The sequence below is a fragment of the Netta rufina genome, assembly GCF_964035555.1.
Source record: "Netta rufina genome assembly, chromosome: 12".
In the NCBI taxonomy this organism is placed as follows: Eukaryota; Metazoa; Chordata; class Aves; order Anseriformes; family Anatidae; genus Netta; species Netta rufina.
The window spans coordinates 7,021,324-7,046,966 of record NC_140135.1 but is presented as its reverse complement, the minus strand read 5'-3'; the positions used below and the strand labels follow the sequence as shown (position 1 = coordinate 7,046,966).

General features: G+C 52.1%; 1 protein-coding gene across 2 annotated transcripts in view; it reads right to left on the bottom strand.

Moving 5' to 3' along the window:
- Positions 1 to 24,865, bottom strand: part of MID2 (midline 2) — a gene marked incomplete at its 5' end in the record, with an annotated part of 52,003 nt that extends 27,138 nt beyond the window's left edge. The window contains one exon of one of the 2 annotated variants that reach the window (XM_084294095.1): positions 24,200 to 24,865. In XM_084294095.1, coding sequence (XP_084150221.1) covers positions 24,200 to 24,865 — 666 coding nt within the window. The remainder of the gene's footprint in view (positions 1 to 24,199) is intronic. The other variant, XM_084294096.1, reaches the window with a different exon arrangement.
- Between the last annotated feature and the right edge of the window lie 778 nt (positions 24,866 to 25,643).

Below are 25,643 nucleotides of genomic sequence, written 5' to 3'. Positions count from 1 at the left end.
AGGACGTGGATAAATGCATGGTAGGCAAAGACAAAGGATGACATAAAAGTTGCCCTGCTCGAAAAGTAAGGGCAGGTGGGTGGAAACCAACTCCAGCGGATGTAAGTCCTCATGGGTTCACTAACAATAGTGCAATTATATTAACTACTCCTGCTGCAGATAATGGTATGGCTATGAAGAGCCCTTAAGAATATTCCCAAGGGTATGTGAGGATCTCATGCACTGATGGGGTTTCCAGGAACAAAAATGTGACAAATAGTGATCCGAGGCACACAGGGAACACTCAGAACAGCAGGGCACTGAACACCACTGATAACGTTTGAGCTCGGTTATTAAAGACAGAAGAGGACAAGCTAAGTAAAAGGGAATCAACAATAATTTTTGTTGTTAAGGTCTCTTAAGCAAAAAATAAAAATAAAAGACCAGAAATATCTCTGAACACAAAACACTAAAATGAACTTGGACCATGAGGATGAACAAGGTGTGGTGAAAATCTAAGGAGGAGCCACAGGAGGCCTACAAAGGGACAGAGTAAGTGAGGGGGGATCCCAATGGCTTCAGAGGGCAGGGGACACGGGCAGGCCAGCACAAAAGGCCCAGGCTGAGCACCTGGCTGCTCCTGGGAAGCTCCAACTTGTAACAAACCAAATGGAAACCAAAAACATAACCGTGATGGAAAGCACAACCATGATGGAGGGCGTGGGAATTGTAACAGAAGACCGAGGAGCTCCCAATGTGAGTTAGGAATCCCCTGGGCCAGGTTCTCCTGGCAGAGGCTGAAGCCTTTTGGTTTCCATTAACCATTTGGGTTCTTCCAAAAGGGCCAGCTGCTCTGCTGGTAATTTCCTGAGCTGCTCTGATTAAAGACACCCTTCACCCCCCACCTCCTGAAGATCCCAGTGTGATTCCCAACCAAGAGAGCTTCATTAGTCAAATGCTGGCTTGCATTTACCCTCTTGAAATTGGAGAATGCAGTTATAGAGGAATATATTAGCATACCTATTTCATTTGCACGATTGAATGATTAATAGCACAGCGCCTGCGATTCCTTCCTCGGTAGAAGTTGTACTAAGTACATAAAATCATAGCAGACTATATTGGCTCTTGCCTGCATTTTGAAGAAGGTCTGACAGCTGAGGTGACGGATGATGCACCCTAGGAAGCTACAAAATCACCCTGTGGGCCATTTGCAAGGCTCAGTGCATGGCTTGGGTTTTGAAATTATTTGAAATCTTTTAATTTTCCAAATTAATGATACCATTTAAAGAGATGAAATACTAAATCTGAGCTCGCAAAAAGTAAATCTGGAATTTGGCAGAAGATTTATTCAAATCTGTATTTGCACTTAATGAAGAATCAACCTTCTGTTGTAGCAACGAAGAGATGAAATTCCAGCAAAAAGTAATGAAAAATTTCAAGGAAGGTACCTGTAAGATCCTTTTCTCCTAGCTGCCTGGTCTGCATAGCAACGTTGAGATTCAGCTTTTCAAAAACTGAATATGAAATGCAGAAAATGAATTAGGAGTAGAATTCACGCCTAAACAACGGGGAGATAGGTTTTGAATTACAAATACAAAATTACCTTGAAAGTGAAGCTAAAGCTCCCGCATTTCAAATTATTGCAGAAAATGTATTGAATTCTGCGGAGATCAGAAAGATACAGCACCAGAGGTCGATGACAAATGGTGGGGAAGAAATCAATTCAGGGGGAGCTTGACTTGTGTTATGTCCATGTCCCACAGTTTAGCTTCACCAAGTGAAAATACTGCGGAACATGCTTTTAACCTGAAATATTAATTGGCAATAAAACTTGTCTCCAAACGGCTCGTCCTCAAGCTCGTTTGTTCCATGAGATGGAGACGTGGCTGCTCGCCGCGGGGCTGTGAAAACAGGGCTGCCACCACCCCAAAGATTTGGCAGCAAAAGGGCAGAACCACTGCTCCTCGGTGGAAACAGCCATGGCAATGCAAGGGCAATATCACCTCGAATCATTAGGGTTGGTGGTTGGATGCACCACAGGGCGTTTTCCAGCATCCCCACTGCCTCCCCAGCTCCAGGGAGAGCTTTCCTGTGTTGTGCATTTATTCGGCCTCTCCTCTTCCTTGCGCTTGAGACTTTTATCACCTTCATCGCCGCTTCATTTCTATCTAGCGTTGTGAGGACGGAGGCTCAGGTCTCTTCCCTGAGTTTATTTATGCCAGCATTCCCCGTGGCCGGTTGCACTGCCAACAGCCCCATCTCTGGAAAACAGAAGGCCAGCAGAAAAGGGCCACCAAAGTGCAGGTGAATGAGCTCAGCCTTTCCCACAGCCCCAGAAGACCTCGTTCAGAGGAGCTGAAGTATTCTGTAACAGAGGCTTGCAAGGAAAGAAGCAAGCAGCTGCCACCGCCCACCACTGCCAGGCAGACAGCGGGGCTCCCGACGGCTTGGCTGGGATCTCCCACCACATCTCATCCCGCTGACGGAGAGGGGTTGGGCAACAAGGAGAGCCCACCAGGTCCGGAGTCCCCTTTTCTCCCCAGGTACACAGCTACCCCACGGGGGATCCCAAAGGATGGTTCCAAACCTACCCCGGATCCCTAAAAACCTCAGTCCACAGCCAAGCCCCCTCCCAGGCACCGCAGCCAGAAGAGGGCTGCCCCACAGCAAGCACGGGGCAGGAGCTGCCTGCTCGGGGGCTGTAGCACCCCAGAGGCTGTCCCTGGCAGGAGAAACATCACTAAAGATGTTTCAATAACTACTCCCCCAGCCCCAAGTTGCTCCTTCCCCCCTTTCCCACACCAGTCCACCCTCCTGCCTGCTCCCTCCTTCGGCACCTCACGCTGGAGCGGGGGCACCGAGACGGCTGCAAATGAATAATGAAACAGAGCCTGCTAATCGGTGCCTTCCCTCTCCCAGCATGCCCCCAAAAAGCCCGGCTCCCAGCTCCGAGGATCAAATGAGACGATCAAACGCTCCAGCAGCTGGCTTTGAATTCCCTGTTGCGCTAACTCCTGCGCGTGCTGACGAGCTGTTTCCTCCACCCGCCGTACCGTGATTTGGGCAGGCAGCAGCGCGCAGACCTGAAGCCACGTGGCTCCCTTTCTGCCCCCATATTTACAGGTTTAGCCCAGTTTTCCACCTCTGCCAGGAGCTGGAGGATGCCAGGGTCCTGCGGCACGGGCAGAGGAAGGAGATGCTGTGGGACCCGGCACGAGGCCATGGCAAAGGCCAGCTAAAGGGGAGAAAAGACACAAGGCTTCCCCAGGGGAGCTCTTGGCTCCTCTTTGCAGCCACAGGAGACACGCACGGGGCAAGGAGAAGCCAAGGGCAGCTGCCTGGCCCCTAAGAAAACAAACAGCACTTGGAGGATGGGCCATCAAATGCCACCATCTCCTGAGCTTGGTGGGAGAGGAGGAGAACCCCTGCAGAGCTGGCAGACAGGACTTGAGGGTAAAAGATGGAGAAGTTTCCTTAAAGTTGGGTTCCCCACAGATATTTCGCCTCAAATGTGAAATGTTTCAGCTCTTGATGGGGGAAAAAAGGGAAACAAAAGCCCGGGGAAGCTCCTACAGAGCCCAGAGCAAAGACCTACTTACATTATTTTGGGGGGCAGGATTTTCCAAGAGTCCCTGTCCTTCCAAAGAAGCCCCCGACGGACAGGGCACCCCAGAGACAGGGCGGGCATCTCAGGGCCACATCCCTAGGACAGCTGTACCACTTGGTGGCATCGTTCTCAAAAGCTTTGGCAAGTGGGGACAGCTTACATAATTGGTATCGCAGCGATTAGAAGCATCAAATTATCTTCCGCAGCACACAACAAATAACGCTAATGGTGGGGATAATGTCAAACAGAATTACATTGGATTTTAAACAGCACTGATAGCACATGTTAAACAGACATATAATTAGCACTGTGGCGCCTTGATAATATTAATAACATAGCTAATTATACTGATATAAATAGCAAGATTAATTGTCACAAAACATCAGTATCAATCTTTGAAAGGCATCCCCAAGCCTTGCCACTGTTTGTCAGCACTCGGGCACCAGGGCCGTAACAGAGAGCAGCAAAAAAAAATTCGGAGGGCTTCCTTCATCCCTCCCCGAGGCTCCTTCCCACTCGGACTGGCCGCAGCTCCCCCTGGGCACCCCTCAAGCCCACACACTGCGTGTCCTCTCTGTGCACCATCCTCCCCGTGCACCATGACGTCCAACAGGGTAGGAGCCCACGGCAGGAGGCAGGAGGGCAAAGCCCTGTGCTGAGCGATGTGAAGCACCCCCTGATCACGAGCGTGCTTCAAGACCCTGGGGGAGGCCGGGATGTTCTTGGAGGCTCTGTCCCTGCTCAGCCCTTGCCGTTGTGTTTGCTTTAGATTTAAATCGCTCCGCTGAACGGTTTGTTGGAAGGAAATGGAGCCAACTGCTTTCCCTTTTAATAACCTGAAGACAAATAACGAGACGTGTTGTAAGCGGTTACAGGGAAGCATGTTCACTTCTCCAGCTCTCTAAGCAGGGTTTTTCTGCTGTTTCACCACGCGGCCCTGCATTGAACCCTGCTCCGCTGCACCAACATTTTGTTTGCTGCAAAATTTGGTTTGCAAAGCCCCTGGGGCTGCTTTAGAAACCCACTGTGCAGGGGCGACAAATGGGAAGGATTAACCACAGTGCGCCGTTGGGGACACTTGACCATTTGTCTACGTTTGGCTCCTTCTGCTAGGCTGCTTCGTTAGTCACGAGGGCCAGCACCATCCCACCCAGGGCAGTGCAGGGCACGAGGAGCACTGCTGCAACGATGGAGGAGTAACTTGAACTCAAATTCCTGTTCCTGTGCTGCCCAGAGAAACCTTTCCACAACCCCAGCATGCAAAAGCCTCTGGGGGCACGTTTGTGATGGCCACGTTCAGTGGGGCCATTCCACGTTTTATGGGGAATTCACCCTGGATTTTCTCCCTCTCCAGCTCCGGAAGGAGCGGTTCAGCTGTGCAGCTTTTGGGGATGCTCCAGCACCCCTGTCCCAGCACCTGGCTGCTGGGGGAGAGGCCAGGGCCATGGGAAAGCCAAGCGCCGGCTTTTATCCCGCTCACATCCACGTCATCCCTAAAGCTGTGCTGGCAGGGCAATCCGCGAGCACTGCCAAAGTGTGAAGGAGGAGGCAAACCCTCAGGTTTCTCTTGGAAGCAGATACACCGCGCCAACCGGCTGCTCGGGATGGGGCTTATTTTGGCTGATCTGTTGCTTATGCTAAGCCGCAGCGAGACTGTTACAACCGGAGAGGGAGATGTTGAGATAGACGCGCACCAGCACAAACTCAGCCTCGGGGTAAACTCACCGACTTCTTTAACTCCTTGTGCAGACCGGAGCAGCAGAAAGCCCTGTGCCTTTTCCCTTCACTGCTATTTTCCTGCTGGAAAAGCCAGCAAAATGCCTAAACCCACCACAAAGGCTACGTGCTGCTGGGGACCCCCCTTTTCCCCCTGCAATGCATGGGGTGCGGGTGCAGGCTTTGCTGGGGATGCACGGAGCTTGTGCACAGGCTGCTGATCCAGCAGGGCTCGGTTGCACAAGTGCCGACGTCTTGCAGCAACGGGCACGGGAGCAGAGGTCTGAACAGGTTTTCCTGCCCCAGGCAAAGAGCCCAGCCTCGCCGCTTGAGGACGGGGACATGGCACCGGCAGATGCCCTGCAGCGTCCCAAGGCAGCGTGTTTAGGCAGCCTGGGTAAAGCCAAAAAGCAAAGAAAGGCCTTTCGGAAAGTTACAACATCTGGAAGCTGTGGAGGGGAGGGACCAGCGGAGCTGAGGAGCCAGTGCAAGGGGAGCTGTGCGTGCCAAAACCCACTTCAGCTGCTTTGCACTTGGCTCAGGCTTCACCCAGCCAAGTGCCAAGCTCCCACCAGTCCTTGTTGCCTTCTTCATAAAAAAAAAACAAAAAACAAAAATAAATAAATAAATAAATAAATAAAAATAGCCCAGACATTTCTGATATTGTGAAAACGAAAAATACACTTCACCTCTCCAAAGTGGGAGAAAGCCCCAGATTCTCAGTTATTTCCCTAGGACATTCAAGTTTCATAGCCCTTTCTTTGCAAGGCAGAGGGCTGTGATAACCTCTGTCTTCCTCCAGCCCTCTCCTCTGATACACTCAAATCTTTTTGCTAAAACACAGGAACAAAAAAAAGACAACAACAGCAACACAAACCAAAAAGCATCTTGCCCAACAGCACAGGCTGCTGCGGGTGGGATGCATGCTGAAAAGGCAAATGCTTTTGTACAAGAGGCAAACGCCTCCTGCATGCTGTGCGACACTTCAAATAAAGCTGCTGAAGCTGTGCAACACAGCAAAGAATTAATTGAGTAGCAGGTGAGAATCTGGAATAAACACAGACCAAATGCCTGGGCTTGGGCCTGCTGCTGGGCTGCATTCATCCCGGCAAGCAAAAGCCTTTCGCAGGCTCTGCTGCGCCCCAATGGGGTGATGGACCCCGCATCTGCTTCGCCACCAGCCCCTGCGCTTCATAAACATCAGGCAAGTATCCCTCAAACCACAAGGTTTACAGAAACCCGGCAGTTTTCTTATCTGCTTCCTGCCTTTCGAGCCTTTGGAGGTCCCCAAACTGCGTGCTTAAAAGCTAGCTGAAATTGCCAGGCAGCCCTGAGATTCCCGGGGCTGCAGCCGTAAAAATAACGCAGCTATCCCAAAATGTGGGGATGGAGCGTGATGGACCAGGCATCCTGCCTGGAGAGGGAGCCCCCCGTTGCCTATCACATCATTCCCTAGATTTCCATTTGAGAAGTTGTAGCTGGGTTTCAGGGCATCGTGGAGCCCGGGGCAAATCCCGCTCAGGCTGCAGGACATGCCAGCTCCACAGTGAACTTTTTTAGTGCCCGGTGAGCGGTGGCGTCGAGAGCAATGTTTTTCCAGCGCTGCCTGGCTCCTATCATTTCAATGAAAGCCAGGCCTGGGTGGAAATGAGCGCGTAGCGAGTGATAGCACCTTCCTTTGTTTTTGCTGAGCTGACACGTAGCTGTGCTTGGCAGAATTCAGTTTACAGCTCTGCCGGGTTCGTGGCCGCCTCCTGCAGCACCCGCAGCGGGCAGCGCTCTGCCGAGGGCAGTGTCACCGCGCTCTGCAAACTCCGCCTGCCTTAGCTGCAAGCCAGGCACGCTGCTCTCCCTCCAGCAGGCATTTCTGAAGGTTTTTTCCCTGCAGATAACATTTTTCTTTATCTCTAGCAAGCTGCAGATAGCTGCTATCAGGAAAACGTTTCCTTTGCAAAACCAACACCCAGCCGGCACACGGCTGGGGGCGGCGCAGCGCCAAAGCCCCCCTTGCACCAGCAGCTTCCTTCCTCCTGGCCTGAAGCCCCCCGTGCTCCTCCGGGCTGGGACAAACACCTCTGGGAGGGGCATGCAGAAAGCTGCCTCCCTGTCCTGCGGCCGGACGGACAGACAGACAGCGTGCGGACACGTTGGCTGCCAAGCTTGGGTTTTGGAGCCCGTGAGTCAGAGCCCGAGTCAGTCACGAGGCCCGCTGCAAAACGCTGAGTGCTTCACAAAGCAAACAGAGGCTGCGGAGCTCGGCGCTTGCTGCTGGTGGCTTTTTGTGAGCTTTCAGCGTGGATTCAGTCACCTGTTGCACCCTGCACCCGCCGGCCCCTTGACGCTGTACCCGACTCAGCTCTCGTGGCACCGCTCCTCCCCAGGCTGGGCTCCCAAAACCACTCGTGATGCCGGCACCGCTGGCCCCCAGCTGCTGCCCCCACACCGTGCCCTCGTGCCAGCCACAAGCCCTCTAACCCCAGGTGGCAGGACCTGGGAAAATGTCGGGGACCACAGCGGGACAGAGCTGTGCCGAGCATCCTGGCTCCTCACCTCCTGGGCTCACTCCCAAGGCACCAAGGGCACGGGGAGTACAGCAACGGCGTGGGAGCACCTGGCACGCAGGAGGAGCGAGAGGTGTCCCACGTCCTGCAAACCACAGCAGCCGGAGTCCCCGCCACGTCCCCCCAGGCGCTGTCGCTGGCAGCAGCGGGCGGTTTTCCACCAAAATGCTGGCAGGGCCAGCGTGCTCCCTGCCCCCTCTCCAGCAGCTTCTTTCCTGCACATTCACAAGCAGTTCAAAAGGCTTCTTTCAAAACGCAGCACTGTCGAGGCACAATAACAAAACAACCACATTGATCTTCCTGGCAGAGACCTCCACAAAGAGGGTTACTCAGAAAACCTTTCTCAAGTTTTTTTTTTTTTTTTTTTTTTTCCTCTCCTCTGTTTTTTTCCCCCAGACCCCTCATTTTTCTTTAAAAGCTAATCTTTGCTAACGGGAACTTTTTGTTCCCTCTGACACCGCTGATCTATGTGTTGGCAAGCATGTCTACAAACATATATCTTCCGTAAGAGGCCTTGTCACGGGCTTTGAAACCAGAGCAATTAGCATTTTATTTTTATTTTTCAATAGAAATGTTTTACAATGTTTTAAAAAGCAGCTATTGAGCGCTAAATAACTCTCACCGGCAGATATGATCGGTGCAGGGCATTCTTGTGCTTGCCCAGGAAGGATTACCCAGGGTTAAACAAAGCTCGGCTGCAGATAACTCGTGAGATAAACTCCCTGCTTCAGCACAGCTCGGATTTAAATTATTTAAAAAGCTGTCACTTTTACTGCTCTCTGTTCTCTGCACTTCTTCCCCTTTCCTCCTGCCTCATCCCGGTGCCTGCCCAGCCGTGAACGGAGCTCGGTGCCGAGGCTCACAGGGGCACGGCTCTTCCTCCGTGCATACAACGTGCCTCCTCCCCAAACCCTGCATGCCATTTTGAATCGCAGCTGGCATTTTCCTTCCCGAGGAATGCTCCCTTAAGGGGAAGGCCAAGGGGCTGCAGTGCATGAACACGGCTGCTGTTGCCCCATCCAGGTCCAGCACCGCGCAGGGCAATGCTGGTGGCACAGCCAGCACTGCCCCCTTACAGCTGCGCTGCAAGCCCTCCATGCATCAGGGCACTGTGCATTAAATAAAATAAAAATAAAATAAAATTAAATTAAAATAAAATAAAATAAAATAAAATAAAACAAAATAAATAAAATAAAATAAAATAAAATAAAATAAAATAAAATAAAATAAAATAAAATAAAATAAAATAAAATAAAATAAAATAAAATAAAATAGCATCGCTATCACTCACACCTGTGGGTGCTGCCAGGCCAAGCCCCTCGCCTGGGACGGGCTGTGCATGAGCAGACCTCCCGATGCAGGGATGTGCAAGGCCACATGGCAGCCTCAGGGGCTCTCCATCCCTTCATGTCCCTTTTTAGAAGGAAGAGGACAATTTCTATCGGGAATAGCATTGCCCCCCCTCCGAGCGCCATGCACTGCCCTCCTGTTACGGAAACACTACTTGGAGAGGGGATGCCCTGCACAAAGCAGCCGTATCCCAACGTGACATCTTCCCTCCCCAACCTTGGCAACGTGATTAAAATCCCGATGGCTTTCATGGCCGCTGCTGTCACAGCCAGGCTGCGCCCTGTGTCCCCCCGGCACCTCCAACCTCACCGCTCCCCGCAGACACCTGCACCCATTAACGCTACGCGAAGGTGACTGCATCGCCCCACCATGGAGCAAAACTCAGGGAAAGCAGCGCCAGGTTCTGTTTTATAGGGTCCATGACAAATGACAATGAACTCAGGCTAATGATGCTAATTCATCCACGGGTGCCCAGAAAATGCTGCGTGTCCAAGAGGTTTCTGCGGAACGTGTCCCCCAGCCGGGATAGATGTTCAGTTCCTCCAGCACACGCCCCAAATCCTCTACCAGAAGGGATGCCTGCCAGCTTTTTAGCACACAGCTACACCCAGCACAGAGCCTTCTCCCATCTCTCTGCTCCTCCTGCAGCCCCCGTGGCTGCTTGGCCAGAGGTGCACCATGACCCCCTGCCGGCATCACCCACGCACCAGCCCACCACCGTGCCTTCTACCACAAAACTACAAAATGAGAAAAATACAGACCTAGACCATGCCCACACAACTTCGGATGGGATATTTCCTTATGCTACAAAAGTCCCCAGAGGCTGACATGACAAAACCCGCCACGTTGTCCTACTGGCAAAGCCCTGGTGGGTGTGGAAGCAGCAGACTCCATCCCCACAGCTCCGTGCCCTCCTGTCCCACTGCTGTGGTCAAACATAAAACCTGCCTTGTCCACGCTGCTGCATTAAAACCACACAGCTTCCTTTCTGGGGACGCCACCAAGTGATGTTGGAGCTGGTTTTGTTGATAATTTATGAGACAATTTATTGCAATGATGCGCTTGACTGCAACACCCCAGCAGGGGCTGCCTGTTACCAGCGGGCTGAAGGAGCACCAGGACTCACAGAAGAAGCTGCTGGAATGGATAAAACATGGGAATGATGGATAAAACATGGGAATGATGGATAAAATATGGGAATATAGGATGCAAAGTGGGAAGCGGTGGGACAGGAGGGTACGGCAGGCTGTGAAGCACTTTAAGACCAGCTCCTTGAGCTGAGAAGCGCATCGGGACTGGTTCTGGAGCAATTGTAGTGGGAAGGAGAGACAGAGCTGGATGCCTGGCAATAACCCAAAGGAAAACTGAATCTGGGAACACCTCCTGACCAGTGCAGGCAGCGAGAGCTGCCCTACAGACATCCTGCTTGGCACTTCCCTCACCACGCAACACTTCACTGAGCTGAGTGCTCTGCATCACCCAGTGCCGCAGCAGCACGATGCATTGTGGTTCGCAGCAGGGATGGAGCCCGCAGGCAGCAGCTTCAGGAGAAGCCATCCCACACCAGGAACGAGAGGAGAGACCAAGCACAGCCACGTCCAACCACAAGCTTTGCATCAGGAGAAGCAAAGAGATGCTCTCCTCCTTCCCTCCCTCAGCCCCGGGGTATGGGGATGAAGGCATGGGGTGCAAGCACAGAAACGCTCTCAGCTTGAAACGGGGCTGCTGGTCCTTCCCTCCTCTCCGCAAGGGTTTCTCCCCACAAGACCATGAGTTCCTGCAGCCTCCAGCAAACCACGGCCCCATTTCTCTGCTCCTTGCCCCTCCTCATCCTCTTTGCAGGTGACATCTCCAGAAGACGCTGAGCTGCAGCCCACGAGAGCTGTGGTGCACAGTGCAGGTCCCAGCTCTGCCTAAAACACCCCTACAGGGGCCTGGCACCACTGGTAACAATTTACCATCCCTATAGGCTCCCGTGGCCACAGCGGCACAAACACACGTGTGCACTGCATTAATTAAGCCTGACTGGAATATGGAATAACTCAGCATCTGCCTGATGCAAAACCCTCAGCTCACATGTCCTCAGACCAGAATTCAGACACAAAACGAAATGGAAACAAAATAAAAATGGGGAAAAAAATATATATGATTAAACTCCAGAGTTCAATAAGCGATGTGTTTAATTGCTAATGTGAATTTGGGATTTTTCTTTTTTTAAGATTTCTGCCAGCACAGCTGGTGTCATCCTCTACTACCCAGAGAGCAGCAAACAGATTGCAGGAGAATATTCATTCTCTCACTGTGCTTTCTGTGGAGGGAAAAAAAAAAAAAAAAAGATCAAAGAATTGAAAAACCTTCTGGTAATTTTTTCCCCCTCTGTTTTCCAACTGGTCCCAAACATATTTCCTGCTGGGACTGACAAGGAACAATGTCAAATTAAAAAAAAATAAAAATCACAGCTTTGAGAACTGCGGGGCGTATGATGAAGCAGAAAGACTCGTTTTTAAGCCAGGGACCATCCAGATGGGTTTGAGGTCTCCTGGCTACCCCTAAAGATGTGTCCCGGTGAACAGTCGGATGCTTGGGCTTCACAACACGAGGGCTGGGCAGCATTGCAGGCACAGAGGGGTCCCCACAACCTTGACCCACTGAGATGGAGTCCTTGGGGTTGGACCTGCCTTCTGCACCTTCCTCCCAGTCCTAAAATGGAACAGTATTTTGTTCCAAGGGGCTGTGCAAAGTTTGGGCGTCCCTTGGGGCTGCTTCTGGCTGGGTTGGGGTCAATGGGATGTGATTTCCCCGGCGTGATGGGGACAGCATCCTACCCAAGAAATCTTGGAGCAGCACCGTGGGGACTTGCTGGTGCCCGCACCACGTCCCCACAACGCCAGGGCACCGTGGTGGCCCCACTGCTCCAACCCAGAAGCGGGGGAAGAAGCACCCAAAGGCACTCGTGCCATCCCTGCTGCTGCAGACGGCGGCATCTCGGATGACCTTGGAAGTCAAGGCGCTGATTTACTCCCCTTTGAGTCTATTAGGAACCATGGGCCAACAGCACGGGGAGTTTGATGCATTGTGACAAATTCCCAGGGCGTGTGTCTCATCTCCCTTTTCATCTGGAGGAAACAAGCACACAAACAGACCTGTTAGGTCCAGGGGCTGGGCGAGCTGGAGTAAAACGGTACAGGGAGAGCCAGGGCGCACAGACCACTCTGCTGTCAGAATCCTAAATTACACCCTCTCTTCTTACGACCCAGGTACAGCTGCTACGTTGGGACAACGCCATGGAAAGCAGGCCCAAAGGTCTCCACACCCAGTGAACAAAATAAGACCATCTTTGCTATTTTTTCCTTGCTTTCTTGGAGCTGACAGCGAATGACCCAAAGAGGTGGGAAGCCTCCAGCTCTCCAGCGGGCCTCTGGCATGCTGGCGCTTCCGTGCTTCACCTCCAGAAAGGTGAACAGCCAAGACTTTAAGACAAAAAGTTGAGACAGCAAATCATTAACAGCACATAATGTTTAGTCGTAAAGCTGACAACTCCATTTGAAAGCAAGGTAAAAGAAAATCAATAGCTCTTCCCCGCACAGCTGAGCTCCGAGCTCAGGAGACCACGTTGCCCTTCAGCAGCAGCATCTCTCCGCTGCTTCCTGTCTTTCAAACGCCAATCTAACGCAGCGTGGCTTCAAAGCTGGGAAACTGAGGCAGAGCAACAAAGAATTTGCAAGCGAGGACCAGGAGGCTGAACCACAAGAAGTTGTTTTGGGGGGACTGCAGGAGAAAGCAGCATCCAGCTTGCACATTGCCAGGATCGGGGGCCTAGGACAGCACCCACAGCACCTGTGACCGTAAGAAATTATCACAGCTAACCTTGGCAAAGGTTAAAAGCTCTTCCCCTGTACTCAAGAGTCTCCTCAAGGCAACAGGAAGGAAGGGATGCCTTCTCCTGGCTGCGGTACCAGACGTCACCTCCCCATGCCCAGCCCCTGCTGGGGAAGGACCCCAGCACCCATCCTGGTGCCAGCAGCGGCTCTGCTCGCTCCAGGAGCGATGCAGACCCCCATGTAGGGAGCAGAGAAGCCGTGACAGGAGCCGGAGCAGCGCAGCGATTCACAGCTCACGCTTCACGCTCCAAACCGCCCGTCTTTCACGGCAGCAAAGACCTTCCAGCTAATTTCCTCAGCGAACGCTTGTCAGATCAAAGCGCGGCAAGAGGAAAAAGCTGAGCCAGCCGCTGCTTCGTGAGAACCGATTTAAGCTGCTCGAATGGCTCTTGCTCACATCTTGCACGGCTGCTTTTCAGGTAGGCTGCAGGCAGTGGAGAGGCACCGGCCAGAAGAACAGCCCCGCACGCACGGAAACCCTGCGCGCTGCCTCCTCCAGCCAACGCAGGGCAGATGCTCAGCAAATGGGTCAAGTGGCTTATATGATTTTATTCTTTTTTCCACGACAGAGCTTCAGCTGAGACCTGTGGGCTTCACGTGCAAAGGGACGAATGGTGCTGTGATGATCTAATAAGGTCCAGAGCCGGGCGTCCCAGCAAGCAGATCGCTTTCTGCAACCTTTGCAGCAGGTCGTGGTCTCACTGCTGGATGTGCCAGCAGCACCAGCAAAGCACAGCGGGGAGGGCACTGCCTGAGGTGCAAGTTCAAGCAGCCAAGCCAACGGGGCTTGGAGAGCCTCTTCTCTGCCACCAGAGCGTGCCCACGGCCCAGCAGCTGCCACCCACCACGGCCACGTCACCTCTGCGCCCGAGGACACCCAGGAGAACACAGTGAAAACCACGACGCCTCTACCACCTCCCAGCTGTGCCCCTGCACCCCACGGGTGTGTAAATAACCTGCAGTGCTTGTCCTCACCTCAGAACGAGGTCAGTAGCTCAGGCAGCAAACACCATTCCCAACACAGGCACCTCTCCATCCAAGCCTCTTTCCCCGTGACACCCGAGCACCTCTCAGTTTTCCAACACGCTTGGCTTCCCATGGAGGAGCCAAGTATATGAAGTTTCTGGTAAAAGAGATTTTTTTTTCAGCAGCAAGGTGTGGCTTAAAAGAAAACCGAGGGCTTTAACTGAGTTATTAGTCTCATAAAATGCAAGCACTCCCGGTACACTGCTACAGGGCTCACGGCTTCGCAGGATCCTCACCCTGTTCTATGCCCACGGATGCTGACGACGAGGTCCACCTTTAAACCTTCACACCCAATAAACCCACAAGCCCACATCCAACGTTAATACAAATGGTTCCACACACCAGTTATCCGGGAAGAACACCGCTTTCAGCAGTATGGAAGTACTTAGGGTAAGTTATTTTGAGATAAGCCTTTACAAACACATGATAGGAAGAGCTTTCCTTGTTAAACCCCTTGCTGCAGACTCCCTTTGCCCTGCTGCCCTGAAACAATGCTCATGAAAACGTCTCCTTCACAGGGCCGGGAGAGCTTTGGGCAGGACATAATTCATTCCTTGGGAGGCCATTGGGGCATTTTTCAAGGCTTGGGGCATTTTTCAAGGCTTTTAAATTCTAGTCTGGATTTTTACAGCTCACGCCACCACAAACGTCAGGCAATCACCAGGATGCGGAGCTGCAGAGGAAGCATCTCTTTCACCCCCTGACCTTTATTTCCAAACCATCACCATTTTATATATATGTATATAAAAAAAAAAGCCCAAAGAGCACACATAGAAGGACAACCCGTGCACGTTTTCTCTTGGATCTCTTCTGATACCAGATGTTTGGTTCCCAAAAGCCCCTTTAGAGGAGCACGGAAGGAATCCGGATTTATTGCTTTGGCACATCCTGCACGACACACGCCTTTTTGCGCATTATTTCCTGAGCTTATCCTGTAAATCAGTGATGCCCGTATGAGCGGAGGGGGCTCCAGCAGGCCGCATATCAGGCCGATTTTAGAAACTGAAGTGCCAGGTCTGGGCCCCTGAGGAGCAGATTTGCTTCAGAAGCCACGGAGCACCGTGCGCCGCACCAACACCATGCGGGACGGTCGTGTAGCCTTGTCCCACGGCCAGCTGGCTACCGAAGCAAGCAAGCTGCGTCAGAAAATCCAGGCTTCCTTTGAGCACTGCGTTCTCTGCCCCCGAAGGGAGGGGTGCTGGCACGTGGAGGACGGATGGGAGGCCCGGCCAGGCGCTTTTCAGCCTGAAGCACTGAAAAAGCTCCTGGAGGCTCCATCCAAGGGAGATGGGCTGCCAGCACTGCTCGCGTACGTCGCCCTCCTCCAGCTGCGCTCGGGAAGGGCTGCACTTGGGATGCAGACGATTCATCCGACAGCTTTCCCAGGTGGAAAAGTCATTTAATGCTCAGAGAGTCCCATGGCCACCTGCGGGACAGGAGTGTGCGCCAGCCTCGCGGCTCGTGTCACCTCACTGCAGGAGCCCGGGTCCTGCAGGCTGGGGGGACACGGGTGGCAGCACTAGATATCCCTCCAGGTGTGTTTTTTCGGCTGGAACCCACCCCAAATAAAAGGAATTCAACAGGTAGGAGCAGAAAAGACGCCCAATCCGTACCTTAGAGAGAGAGCTGATGGGAAACCTCTCTGCTCGTCACACCTGAGCCTCACTTTGCTCCCAGCACTGACCCCCGTGCCAGCCCAGTGCCATCACCCACCCCGTGGCGGTGCTGCCAGCTCCTGACGCAGAAGATGCATGCTCATGTTACACCACAGCATCATCTGGGAGGACATCCTGTACAGATGGGGCTCTCCAAACGCTACGGACATTTGGACTGACCCACGAGGAGCTCAGCAGAACAAGAGACCTGCAAGGACTTGTGCGTCTGGAAGCCAGCTGGAGAGATTTTGCTTTCCTCGTTGCGGACATACCTGCTTATAAAGACCAAAGCAAGGTGGGCCAAGAAGGGCAAAGCAGGAACTGGTGCCCTCCAGGGACCCGTTGTGGAAGAAGAGAGCAGGAACCCTGAAGATCTCCTGCCTCATGCTCTCGTGGTCCCAAGATCCTTTTCCAGCCCCAACACAGAAGGATTTCTATCAGCACGCACTCTACTGTTGTACGTTCATTTCTACAAAAGGGCACGTTAAACACACACTGATTGGATATTCAAATTAGATATATTTTTTTAAAGCATGTCAGCCATCATGGTGAAATTACTTAATAACACCTGTAAGCCTACTTAAGGGTTTAATGTGATAATAATAGCATATTCAGCATCTCAGAGCATGACTTCGAGCCTGCTAAGAAATTCATACGCCGCTCGCCCGAGCGCACACAACCAATCCTCCAAATTACTTAAAGACACCGAGTGTTCCCGGGACGCGTTTTCCAAGCAAGCGTACGCACTGCAAATAGCCGAGCGCAGCCCTTCCCTGTCGCACGCTGCGCGTAATTAACCGAGCCATGCTAATTCATGCTCTGAATATTCATTATAACCCCGTAACGCCACACATCCTGAATATTAAGCGGCATCCGCTCGGGGCAGGAGTATCAGAAAGTGGGATCACCACCCGTGACAGATTTGAGGCTGTAAGGATGAGGGTGAAGCAGGGAGGATGCAGGGACCCTGGGGGATGTGAAGCGCAGCATGAGGCTGCCAAAAACGCTGGCCAGGGCTTGGGGGAAGGCATGGGAATGTGACAGACCACGGGGCATTGCCAGTGTGAGCTCCAGTACGTGAGATTAAAGCACGAAGCGAAGAGTGGAGAAGCTGGAGTAAAATCTCTGAAAAAAAGAGGAAAAAAGGGTAGAGGCAGAGCGAGTTTGCTGGCAGCAGGAGCACTGCAAAATAGCTGAGAATAAACGGCCTCAGACACTGTCCCGCCTTTGGGCAAGGCTCAGAGCTGCCAGGAGCAAAACCAGCTCACAGAAACCTGAGGCAACCCCACACTGGTAAACACCTTCTCTGGGAGGTGGGATTACACTCAAATTTTCATTTTTCAGAGAAAACCTATTGATGCAGAACTGAAGCAGTGGAAGTTCAGCTCCACGCCCTTACAGCCATCATCAGACAGAAGCCTTGAAAAGATAACAGCTTGCAATTGTTTCAGGAAACAAAAGTGCCTGTTCCAGGGAGGAAAACGCCTGCAAGCTCGTGAGTCTTCCCTGAAATAGTTGCTATTTCAGAGAGCCAGCGGCAGGGTAGGGAGAGAAGAAGCAGGGCTAAACGGAAATTTAGAAACTGCAAAACACAAATCTGAAGCCTCCAAAGAGACATTACAGGAAACTATAGCATGAAAGCCTCTGTATTGTTAACAAATCTGTTGACAGAGAAGAAAATATATCTGTTAAATCACATGACAAGGAATGCATGCAACAAAGATTAGGGTTGATGGGAACGTCAATTGTCTTGGAAAACTACAGGGCCGTAGCTCAAGGACTGGCACAGACTTGTTTCAGCTGGGAAAAAAGTATTATGTATTAGAGATTATTCCCCCGTCCAGAAATAGAAAATTCAACTGCTAAACCTGTCATCTCTCGCATAAGCCTGCTTGATGGGCACAACGCCACCACCCCAGCTGCAGGAGAAGCCAGCAGCGAAAGCCAAGGCTGGACTTTGCACGTGCCTAAGACCCATTTTTTCTTTCTTTATTTTTTTTTCCTTTTTTTTCTAGTTTGACCACATTATTCTATTCCAGGCCCAGAGCAACATGACGGAGCTGCACAAAGCAGCACCAGGAGTGAAGCCCCGGGGGGGACAGCCCACGGGGTGACACCCCCAGAAGCCACCTCCGCACCCGCTGGCCCTGGGCCACCACAGCACCACTCCCGTGATGTTTTGCTGCTCCTCTTCATGCGTCTCCTCCCGTGGCCCAGGGAAAGGTTCCCCGGTCTCAAGGCAAGGGAGACCCAGAGACTTAGTTCTGTTCTTTATGTATGGACGCTCTCCAAATGCCAAAACTCTGTGGGGTTGGGTTTTGGGGGTTCGAGCGAGAAGACATTCCCACAGAGCCATAAAACCCACATTCTGCCAAGTGAAAATATCGTCCAGCTGAAGGTGAAGCATGCTCCCTGCTCCTTCATACGTGAGCAAACCTTTCCCCCCCCGGGGCAGGAAATCCTGCCTGTCCCGTGCCCCCCAGCCCATGCACGGGGCACGAGCGGTGCTTTCCCACAAACGATTCCCACCGAACTAATTGCCATCAAGGAGTCGATCACCACGAGGCAGGAAGTTAAGGGGGAATTTAATACCTAACAAACCGGAGCGGCCACAGCCGTACAATTTAACGCGCTCATAAATTTCTCGTTTCTAATTCACCAGCGCAACGGCTTCTGCCAAAAAAAAAAAAAAAGAAACAAAAAAAACAAACCTCCCTGTCCTCCTTCAGTAACTTGGAAGGGTTTTCGCTGCTGCTTAGCACCGCAGCCCGTGCTCTGCTTGAACTGGAACCAACGCTCTCCAAACCTCCTCCCATGACTGCCTATGCCGGTGCCTTGCCAGCAGCCCAGAGGGCAGCGCTAATTACAATTAAGACAAAGCACCGTGGCAAGCACTACGTACATGGAGAGCAGGGGACAGCACGGGGAGGTTCGTGGTGTCCCCACAAGCGTGGTTTGCTCCGAGCCACCCCTGCCCTCATCCTCCTTGCATCCAAGCGCAGACGCGATCTGCACGGGCTCAGGACCATTGCGATGCAGGTGGCAAAAGGGCCCTTGGCTGAAGCAGCCCCTCTGGCCTATTCCTCGTGCTTTCAGAGGCACATCTGAGGCATCTGGGGAGAAGCTGAGGTGAGGCGGGATGAGGTGACGCAGGGCTCCTCACTGCCCAAGGCTGATGTGGCAGGTGAAGGAGTTAGCACCCAACCACTTTCTGAAAGCAATGTCTGTTTGTTTGCTTGTTTTTCCTGGGGACTTTAAGAGAAGAAGGCAACGCTCATTATTTAACAATAACCCTGTCTGATTACCATCTTGCTTCTTCCACAGCTCTGGCCTGCCGTCCTGCAGGATGCCAAGGCTGGAGGTTCGTCCTCCTCTAGCTGACCCCAGCCACAGAGCTGCTCGGGGCCCTAGCAGCTGGGGAGACCGCAGCAACCTGATTCGGTTGGACGTGAACACGGTTCTGGAAAAAGCAGGAGATTCATCTAACCAACGCAGTTTTCCAGGTCTGCTATCTCAGGACCTGCAATTGCTTACTTAAATTAACTAAAAAAATCCAAGCTCTGCCCAAAAAGCTGATGGCTGGGAAAGAAAACCAAGGAGCCCAGGACTCAGGGCTGATTCAAGGTCCTGGCGACCAACAAAGGAGCAGTAATGAAACAGCGACCAACGCTTGCATTCTCTGCACTGATGGAAAATTTAAATTGGGAGCTACATCAGACACCAGAGCGTGTATTGATCCCTTTCCCACTGCAGTGTAAAGAAGCCAGGAAAATTTTGTATTTCCATATGATCCACGCTCCACAGGTAAGCGTGTGCCTGCAGCACGCATCGAGTGGGTGTTTTGGGCAAATCCAAGCAGAACTGTGCTGGCAGCCCGGGATGGATGGATCGGGAAGATGATGATGATTTGCTTGGGAGCCTCATCCACCCGCATCACCCCAGCCAGGAAGCAAGGCTTTGCATCTCCTTCCCTAAGCAGGTCTTGAGCAGAAGCAGACCCAAATAAGATCTGCTTCGGGGGAAAGAGCTGATTGCTGCCACACAGCCAGAGCTTTGGGTTTCCCTTTGTCTGCTGGTAGCAGCCCCCCACCTTCTGTGTAGGAGTTGCAACAATCACAACGTTAACCCTCGCTCTCAGCCAGCTCCTTTCTACATGTGGGAAAATGAAAAAAAAAATAAAAGCCAACTCTCTCTATATATGTATAAAATTCAGTTTAGCCCCATGGCAGTACAGTAAATTATAAATTAAGCAGCGATCTTGGTGACTCACACAGCGCAAGTGGGAACACGTTCCCTGGTCCCGAGGCGAAGAAGTCCTACACTGCAGCACCAAGGAAGGTTTCTGCCCCCCGTTCTTTCTACCCTACTGCTCTCCGAAGAGCCCTGCAATAACCATCAGCTTTCTGCATACAATTTGTCTAGCACAGGGGGTTGTTTATTATTTTTTAAACTTCATCGCACTGACACTAACCCACTGGAGGCAGTGCATCTATATCTGAAGCATAACAGGAGATGGGATTTTTCTCCTCCTTTAGCAGAGAGCAGATATGAAAGTGTTACTCTCTCTCTCTCTCTATATATATATATATATATATATAAATATTTTTTTTTTTTGCTGTTCCCAGTGTGTCAGTCAGTGCAAACCTCAGCAACAGCCCTCAGCTGGTTCCCGTAAAGGGAACAGATCAGATGGAGAAGCAAAGCAGCGAATCATTTAGGGCAAAATCCTTTTTCTGAAACTCTTTCTGCCACAGAGCTGTCCGGAGCTCACAAGCCAAATCCTTTTTCAGTGCGACCTCTCTCACTGCACCGATGTGACCCCGCTCCCGGCCCCGGCTGGGTGGCAGCCAGCACACGGGACAGGGCAGCGCTCCGCGGAGATGACTGCAATTATGGGCTTCAAGTCATCTCAATTTATAATTGGAGAACTTTTTTTTTTCCCTTTCTTTTTATTTTTTTTTAACTCAGCTGATAACGTGCTGCTGTCCTAGGCGTTTGCTTTATCTAGGTCAAGCCAGTTGCTTTGCACTTAATCTACACCCGTTTTTAATTTGATTTTTTTAATGCTGATTTTTCAGCCAGCGAGACGAGGTGATGGGCATCTTTACTTTCAGCATCCCAACCCTTCCTGAATACACAGAGAGGGGAAAACAGGCGTCAAGCCCCTGCATTTTGACTACTTGTAGCCATGCTGGTGCACCGGGAGCACCACAGGCACGCGCTGCCTCCTGGGTCCGGGCAGCAGAGGCAGCTCCGTAAGGGGAGCTGCAAGAGGAGAAAGGACAGGGAGATGCCTTCATGAACCTCCGGAGCAAGAACTATACCTAAAAGCAACACGCCTTGTGCAGGCAGGGTGGTATAAACAAGTGGATTTAAAGATGCATGGCTTGGGGCAGGGAGCAGCCTGGACACCGGTGCTCAGCATCTGCCTCAGCATCAACCAACAACCCCGACAGCAGCACAGGTCACTACTCTCCCAGATAGCACTCAGAACTGAAACACTTCAGGATTTAATGACAACAAAAAAGTACAGTTTTCAGGCAGTTAACTCTTCTAAGCAAGGAAAAAAAATCCCCAACCAAAGCTTTCTTGTGGAAAGCAGTCCTTTTGACAGAATAATTTGCTCCAATTTTCCACTTATTTATTTTTTTAATCTGAAAGGTGTTTCCAGCTAGCTCGAGCAATGTGATTGAAGCCAGAAAACAAGAGCAATTGCTTGCTCTTCAATGCCCAAACACTCCACGGATGCTCGAGAGCAGCCTGCTTCAGTGCTCACGAGAGCAAGGAGGGGACAAAGTGTCAGGGTCAGGTGAGCAGAGAGCAGCCAGCAAGGATTCCCAATATTTCCAGAAAGAGCAACGGACTCAACCATGGCCAAATGTATAGACTGAGGATGTTCGAAGACGAGGCCAAAATACAGCTGCAAATATTGACTCTGATTTTCAAGCTTGCCGGCATGCTTGCTATTGATCTCGTGCTGCTCCTGCACCAGGGGTAGAGCATCAGGAGAAAAGGCATCCAAAAAAAAAAGCACAGCTCTGCCAAGCCAGGCACTCCGGACTGATAACCATGTAGTAGATGTGCCTCGCAAACCAGATCCCTGCAGAAATTAAATAGCAACAGATGCAAAAAGAGGCAAAAGAAGTTTCCACTGTGCATCATTTAGTTACAAAATTAACCATCCCCAGTGTGTCAGTGCAGTTAAAGACATGTGGAAGCACTGGTCAATGTGGTTTGATTTTCCGTGCTTTGCAGCTTATTATGTTAAGAGATTTAAGAACACAGCCAAGGATGCAGCTCGGACAAGGCTATGCAGCTAATTTTGCATTCTCACAAGCAGCAAAGCACTCATCCCTCTTAGCTCGGCTCAGCAGGCAGAGATGCAGCTTTGCATTTCAAAAATTCATTTCTTTGCTTGATGCCTCACATCTCAAGAAACAGACCAGCTCTTCACAGCATTGCATCCAAGAGGGAAACTTTCTGCTGGGGAACTGTTATCCTGGAGTCATCCTGCACCGGGTGCTCATCCAGAACAGTGGGGTGCTCACACCCCGCATCCATCCCCAGTGGGCCACCAGTCCTCACCTAGGGCAATCCCCACCCACTAAAAGGCACGCAAGAGGAAGAGGGAGGCTGACTGCAGGGGAGAGGGAGGATAACAAAGCACCTTCCTCAAAAAACAGCTCCTCCATGTCAGGGAACGAGGCAGCTGCTGCTCCCACCAGCATCATGGCCGTGCCCGAAGGGTGAGCTGTGCAGGACGAGCAGCACAGGAGGAGTGCTCATAGCAGAGAGAGCAGAGGAGAGCTTCCCTCCTTGTCCAAAACCACTTAAGGCTGTTATTTAAATGAAAAAGAAAAAAAAGAAAAAAAGCGTCTTGGCAACCTGCAAAAGCTTGGCTTTTTGGCAACCTGCAAAAGCTTGGCTGGTTGAAGAAGCAATTTCTTGTTGGGGGTTTTGTCTTCAGATGAGCTTGCTTGGCTAGCTGACATGGGGGGAAATATTAAACGGGTTTAATTCCTGTCCCCAAGTCTTACTGCATGCAAACATACATGGGCCTTTCTTTCTAGGGTTTCCAACTTGCTAATTGAGACGTTTCCTCATGGAAAAAGAATGTTCTGACCCGAGGAGAGCTCTGCTGGCACTGCATTTCGAGCGGCAAGCACCGCACTGCACTGCTGGGGAGTCGCATTGAGTTTGGGAGCTGCGAGGAAAGGGCAGGTGGAAAACCAGCCGGGAAACAGCTCGGGGTAAACTCAGCATCTAGGAAGACCGATGCCTGGAGAGAAATCTTTTTTCTTTCCTTTTTAAAACAATCCAGCCTGCACACAAGAAGTCTTCTCAATTTTTGCTAGTGATAGAACTATTTCTTCTGCACTCGGAAAACACAAGAGCAGAGAAATTGATTTTGTCTAAAAGCATTAACAAGACAAAGAGCTAAGAAAAGCACTTTTGGGTCAGAACAAGCCCAGAAAATTCAGGGAGAAAGGATCAAGGAAGAAGGTGTAAAGACATGAGAAGGGCTGCAATGGGAACGTGACTGCAGCCACAGTTACAGCCTCGCCAGCATGACCTCTAACTGGACCAGCTCTGTGTTTTTTTTTTTTATTATTATTATTAAAAAAAAAAAAAAAAAAGAATTAAAACCATTTTGCAGACTCATGCAGAATGCACAGGGGACAGAGAGGGATTTCTAACTTTATATAGGTCAAACATCAGCCACACGGGTTCACATGTTATTCGGCACTAGCACAGCCACTGCATAAAAATTAAGCTTCAAAGCACCCCAGAGGGCTCCCTGGAAGTTTGCTCTCTCCAACCTGAGGAGCAGCAGAGCAAGAATTCACTCTGGATCAATACGTGGCACAGGCTCGAGGTAAGGGGGCTGGAAAACAATTGCTCATTTCTACAGCTTGAGGGATACGAGGATGGAGAACGCTGACTGCTGCGGAGCAGAGGCTCCCACTGTGGAGAACCGCAGTGGCACGGCCAGGACACCCTGCTGGAGGTGGCCCTGGCCAAAAACCAGAGGTCCCACAGGATGGAGGAAGAGGTTAGGGCGCATGGGCAGGAGAGGGAAGCTCCATCCCTGCATCCCAGAGCAGTGCAGAGGACTGGGGAAGCTGTACCAAGGAGGACACAGAGGCGGTGCCCGCAGCGCTTCCTGCAGCACCAGTTTGCAGGCAGGGGAGGCCCACGAACAGCAGGAGGCTCCCCATGCACTGCAGTCCCCAGGCCTTGAGCACGCTGGAAGGAGCCCAAGGAAATGCCCAAGGGCCTGGATGAGCGCATGGACCCCATCCTCCAGCCCACAGCCCTGCTTGGCTTAAAAGACGTGCCACCAGAGCACCCTGCAGCCAGCACCGGTTCTCCGCCACGAAGCTCCCTGGTGCGCCCTGGCCCGGGGACGCCCTTGGTGCTTACCTTGAGCTTCTCAAAGCGATCGCTGAGGGATGCCACTTGGTGGTCCCGGTGGCGGCCCACCAGTTTACATAAGGCACAGATGAGCTGGTCGTCAGCCACACAGTACATGTTCACCTTCTCGTTCTCGTGCTCCAGGCAGGTGAGTCCTCGGAAGTGCGCGTCGGGCACGGGCTCCACCAGGCGGTGGCTGGTGAAGGGCTTCTTGTTGGGGTGGGTGGCCCGCAGGCAGCGGTCGCAGTAGGACACCTCGCAGGTGATGCACGTCTTGACGGCGTCCCGCGGCGGGTCCTGCTCACAGAACTGGCAGGCGATCCTCTCGCCGGCCACGGACATGGTAGGGCTGTTGCGGTACGTCCTCTCGCGGCGGCTCTCGCTGGGGGAGTTGGGGCCGCTCAGCGACGCCTTCTGGAAGCGGTCGATGATGTTCTGCAGCGTCACATTCCTCTTGAGGCCCTCCAGGCCCCGGTGGTTGAGGGAGATGACATAGCGGCAGGTGGGGCACTGGAAGGCGGTGATGGGCTCGATGGACTCGCTGGAGGAGCAGCTGGACACCAGGATGCGGTGGGCGCAGCTGAAGCAGAGGCTGTGGGCGCAGGGCAGCAGGAGAGGGTCTTCGAATAACTCCAGGCAGATTGGGCAGGTCAATTCGGACTCCAGTGTTTCCATCTTTAGTTAAAACGATCCCGATCCAGCGTCAGAATCTCAGGAAGCTGGTCGGTGACCTGGCGGGGAGGAGAGCAGAGAGGCACGGTGTGAGACAGCAGCTACGTGTGCTGGGGCAGCAAAGCCGGGCAGGGCAGGTCCTTCCCTTTGGGAACAGGCACATGGGGAGGTCAGAAACACCCAGCTCCTTGCACCCCGTGGCTCTTTGCACCCTGATGTGGCTCCTACAGCCTGACTGGGCTCCTATGTCCCACCACCATGTCCAGACCCTAACTGGCATCTGGGAACTCTGCAGGACAATAGCTGTGCTGGGAGGGGATGGAGGGGCTGCAGCAAGCTCCTCTCTGCCACCTCCCACCCCAGCCTGGGAAGACAACTGGGACAGCAAGGCCGAGAGAAAACATGGGAGAAACCACATGATTTCATGCTGCTTCTAGCAAGCGTTGCCAAAGAGAGGAACTGGAGGCCGTGCTGGTTTCCCACATCTAAGGGCTCTGCGAGGGCAAAACCAAGCCTCCAAACAACCCCTCTGTGTCTGCACCGTCCCTGCTCTTTTTGGGGAAGGGGAAGAGGTGAATCATGTCCAGGAAACTCTGAGTAAAGCGGGTCAGGAGGTCTAGCGCACCGTCCTGCTCCCAGATTTCCCCTGGCTGCCTGTTTTTAGGAGAGAGGAAAGAAGACCAGCCAAATTACAGGCTGTACGCGCCCAGACCTCAGCTGTCCTCTACTGCAAACCAGGGATGCCCAAATCAGCTCCAGCTGGGGAAAACGAGCTCAAGGC